Genomic DNA, 4,299 nt, shown 5'->3' with positions numbered 1-4,299 from the left:
AAAAAATTTTGACGGAATTTAAACAAAAATGATACAATTTATGTTCAAAACCGCTCACTATTGTTTAGTATTATATTATCAATTAAAAAAATCATTCAAAATATTAATTTATTTATTTTATTTTTTTATTCACCTGAATCTTCTTTTTTTTAAATTAAAACAATTTTTTTTTTTTCCCGTCATTTATGTGTTCGTTGTTTTTTTTTTCCTCTTCACCGGTTACTTAATACAGATGGATGGCTGGACATTAGGAGGGGGGAGTAGGAGTTTGACGTCAGCGGTTGCTATGGCGATTCATAAACCCTGGAGAATGAACTCCCGCTGTTAAGCAATGATAGGTCCCTACCTGTCACATCATTGAGTCCTCCTGCTGTGCAGATGGTAACGTAATAAAAACTTAATGGTGCTTTTATGAATTATTATATTTAATTTGTTCCTATTTGAATTTACTTGAGTAGAAACTTTACTTGGAACTAATTGTTTCTCACCAATGAATTTTTTTTTTTTTTTTAGAATCAGAGTATTTATTGTTAATTTTCTTTTTACGCTTTCGCTCCTAAGGATTTCTAATCATTAGCTCTACATATTACTAACCTACTTTTTTTTTGTGTGTAATAAACTCTTGATCCATGTGAAGGCTCGTTATCCATATCCATGTAGTTTTAGAAAGTTATCATGTGCAAAATAAAAACACTAATTGGCAGCTATTTTTATTGATTGCTCAAAAGGGGAAAAATATGTTTATATTTATTGAATGTGGAAGATTTATTGTTGACCATCCCTCGATTTTTTTACATTTCGTTTTTACGAATGTGCGAATACACAATTTTACTATCTTGAAAAGATGCATTTAAATTTGAATTATTTTTCTATTATTCGTAGTATTCGATTGTGTTATGCCAATGAAGTTTTATTTCCTACCCTGAGGTAGAGAAGCTTTCATTCATTCATGCAGGAAATAAAAAAACAAAACAATTGAGTCCTTCATGATACAAAATGTTTACACATATTTTGCGTTTTATACATCAAGAAACAAATTTTGTTCCGTTTCTTTCTACAGTCAAATTTGTTGTTGATCCAATTATGATAAAGTTTTTAATGATTTTTGCCAGATTGGAATTTAGTTAGATATGCTTTTTACATTCATGTATATTGTTTTGCTACACGAAAACGGTTTGGTCCAAAGTTGAAGAGAAGTTGGGAATTTGTATGTAAATAGTTCTGTATTTGTATTAGATGCAATGTTAATTTTATATTTTATCCACTGATGTCGCTTCACCGTTAGCTAAAGTATTTTTCTTTATACGCATGTTGCATTTACGTTTAGTTCTGTAGATTTTATTCTCAAATTTATCAAAAATAAAAAATGGTAAAATTTATTTCCAATCCTTATAAGAACAATTACTCAGTTCAATAAAAGCTTCTCAGGAGCTCAGTTGATTCATATTTGAGGGATAAATGCCCATGCCACACTTTGTTTCAAGTTTGATGTTATTGTTTTGTTTCTTTTAACATAAATATTGTTGGTAAAAGCATTGTGTTTGAGGCATAAAACTTATTTTTTAAACAAGTTTTGTTGTTTATGTGTTTTGGTTACAATTGCACACAAGCTTGGACGGAGGAATACTTTTTCCATTGTCTATGTGTTATTAATTAAATAGGAAATTGATCCCTTTTTTGTATTTATTTTTTTTTTATATAAATAAACACATTTCATTTATTTATAAGTAACTATGTACTTGGCTAACGTTTTTTTCATGAATGAGATTCCGTTACTGATTAATTAAATCAATTCTAAAAATGGCCAATAAATAAATGAGTAATTTCATATTACTATACACTCTCCTACGCCTTCCAGGAGAATAGGAGTTTTGACAGGAAATTTTTGTGTTCATTAAATACAAATTCGTTACTAACGTTCCATTGAATTTATTGGAGTTATTAGACTTTCGAAATCTTTTGCTGGTTCTTATTTGAATGGATCAAAACTTGTCTTGCGCTTGCTTTAAAATGTAACAACAAATCACTCCAGGCGTAAAACATTATTGAGCCGGTACAAAACTGTGATAAATTTATTCTTTAATACAGTATTGGTTACCGCTTATAAAAAAAAAAAATGCTGTTTATAAATAGTCATAGGTGACTTTAAATGACAACTTTAAAAATATTAAATTAAGTAATTTTAAATTTAATGAAATTTTTTATATTGTTCTATATTTTCGAGGAAAATTAAGATAGAAAACCTCAAATTCGTGTTATGTAACTTAAAAAACGTGTATCTGTTAAGTGTTACAAGACTCGAAACATTCCATGTAAAAATTCCCAATTTATTTTAAAAGTACATTTTAAAAAGATACTTTCTTCAGCACGATTTCTTGTTTACTTTTTTTTTTTTTCTCAGCAAATTTAATTTTAGGATGATGTAATTTAAGAATTCTAGTAACACTAATTATTTACTAGTATATGTTTAGCATTAATTAATTTTCGTTTGTTGCAGGGCTCTTCGGACCCGGTTAGGAGAGGCTGCGCCATGTCCAGTGGGAGAGGCCTAGGAGCAGGGCAGACCTCGGTGAGTAGTCATCTAAGAATTTCCTCATAAACTATTCATAAGTTGTTACACTCAATAGTCATCATATCAATGGAAGTGATTACTTATCTCGCCATTTCCCAAGGATATCCCTTATCATATCATTCGACATTTTTATTAAATTTATCTTAGAAGTTTCTTCCTTCTAGTTTTCTTCCATGAACAATAATAATTACATTAATTAAAATTTTATCCACAAACGTAATATAGATAACTACTTAAATATCATTTCAAGGATATTTTTGCTAATGAACTACATTTTAAAATAGATTGAATATTGATCCTTACTATATTTATTTTGTGTAGTGATTGTCGTACTTATGGCCAGTATAGAATTGTTTTATTTGTAAAAATTTCCATTAAAAGTCTGGTTTGTGATATATGACGATCAGCTCGCAAGTGAGTTGATATCGCTATATCTGTATGGATACATTTAAAATTAATTTTGATGTTAAATTGTACTAACTTTGAGTACCAGATTTTTATTTTTACATTGATTCATATTCAAATTTCAAATCAAAATTTTTTTATCACTGATTTTAAATCAAATTTTAAAGAAACATAAGAGAAATTATTCAGTTCAAAAAATATCGATTATATGAATAGTTCAAAGGTAGGCCATTTTAAAAGAGCAACTTTAAAAACAATTGATGTTTATTTATTTAAATAACTTTCACAGATACCTGTGGCATAGCTGAATTGACTCTAATTAATTTATTCAAAAAACTAGAATCACCTTAGGTCTTTATACAAATGAAAGCAGAAACACTCTGAAATTCTTTTGTTTTTAAATAGTAATATTATGCTCCTCAATAAATAATTTCTACTTTATTAAAGTTAGCTTATCTACAAAAATGACCAATAGTTTGTAACAAACTAAATTATTTATTTGTAACTAAAACGTTTCGTAAGCTCTTAACTGGAACAGCCCTGATGGAGCTCTACAAACTGGAACGAAACGCCGGAAAATAAATAGTTAACTATTTTTTGTTTCCTTTGACCGCACCCCTGACCATCTTCTTCATAATTACTTTTTCCTTCATCATATCCAAAATTTTGGATGTTGAGGAAAATTTAAATGAATAATATATGTGTAATATACTTATATTGTTTAATTAACTACTGAACATTCAATATATCATTTTCAGCAATGAATGACTTACGCTAAATTTATCCTCACCAACGGAGATAATAACAGATTTGGAAATTATTTAATCTTTTTTTGATGAATTCTAAGTTTTTATTCCTTTGCCGGAATTGAAAACAACTGTGTTTATTCGCCATCTGGCCTGAGGCCAAATCGCCTTATGCCATTACCTTGACATGTGTTCAACTTTTTGTGCGTATCCTTTAAGACTTTAATATTACGTGCAATTTGTGGTTCGACGCTGCGTTGTGAGGGTAATCAGATTTGATTCAGCATATTCAATGCTTGCGTGTCCTTGCCTAAGGAAGTTGCAGTCTGTCAGACAAATTGTCTCTCGTTTTAGATTTCCTATTTGTACTATAATTTATTCATCTTTATTTAGGTTTATCATTTAAGTTGACTTCGCCATATTTTACTTAATATTTGTTTTTATTCTGCCTTAACTTTTTAATATGAGCTAATTTTATTTCGGAGTGTCAGGTTCTTCCCAGTGCAATCTTTAAATATATATGATGTATAGGAATATTTTAACTTATAAATGGTTGATTTGAGAAAGAAAATATAT

General features: G+C 28.7%; 1 protein-coding gene across 6 annotated transcripts in view; it reads left to right on the top strand.

The window, feature by feature from the left end:
• The window catches only part of GckIII (Germinal centre kinase III), a 142,952-nt gene that overhangs the window by 93,674 nt on the left and 44,979 nt on the right, over positions 1–4,299 (top strand). For all 6 annotated transcript variants that reach the window (XM_014426560.3, XM_014426561.3, XM_067053293.1 and 3 more), the window contains exon 2: positions 2,498–2,569. In XM_014426560.3, coding sequence (XP_014282046.1) covers positions 2,531–2,569 — 39 coding nt within the window. In that variant the 5' untranslated portion in view covers positions 2,498–2,530. The remainder of the gene's footprint in view (positions 1–2,497; positions 2,570–4,299) is intronic.

The sequence above is a fragment of the Halyomorpha halys genome, unplaced genomic scaffold (genome assembly GCF_000696795.3).
Source record: "Halyomorpha halys isolate HHAL.00 unplaced genomic scaffold, Hhal_1.1 Scaffold584.1, whole genome shotgun sequence".
Taxonomy (NCBI): Eukaryota; Metazoa; Arthropoda; class Insecta; order Hemiptera; family Pentatomidae; genus Halyomorpha; species Halyomorpha halys.
This window is presented reverse-complemented; position numbering and strand designations above follow the sequence as displayed.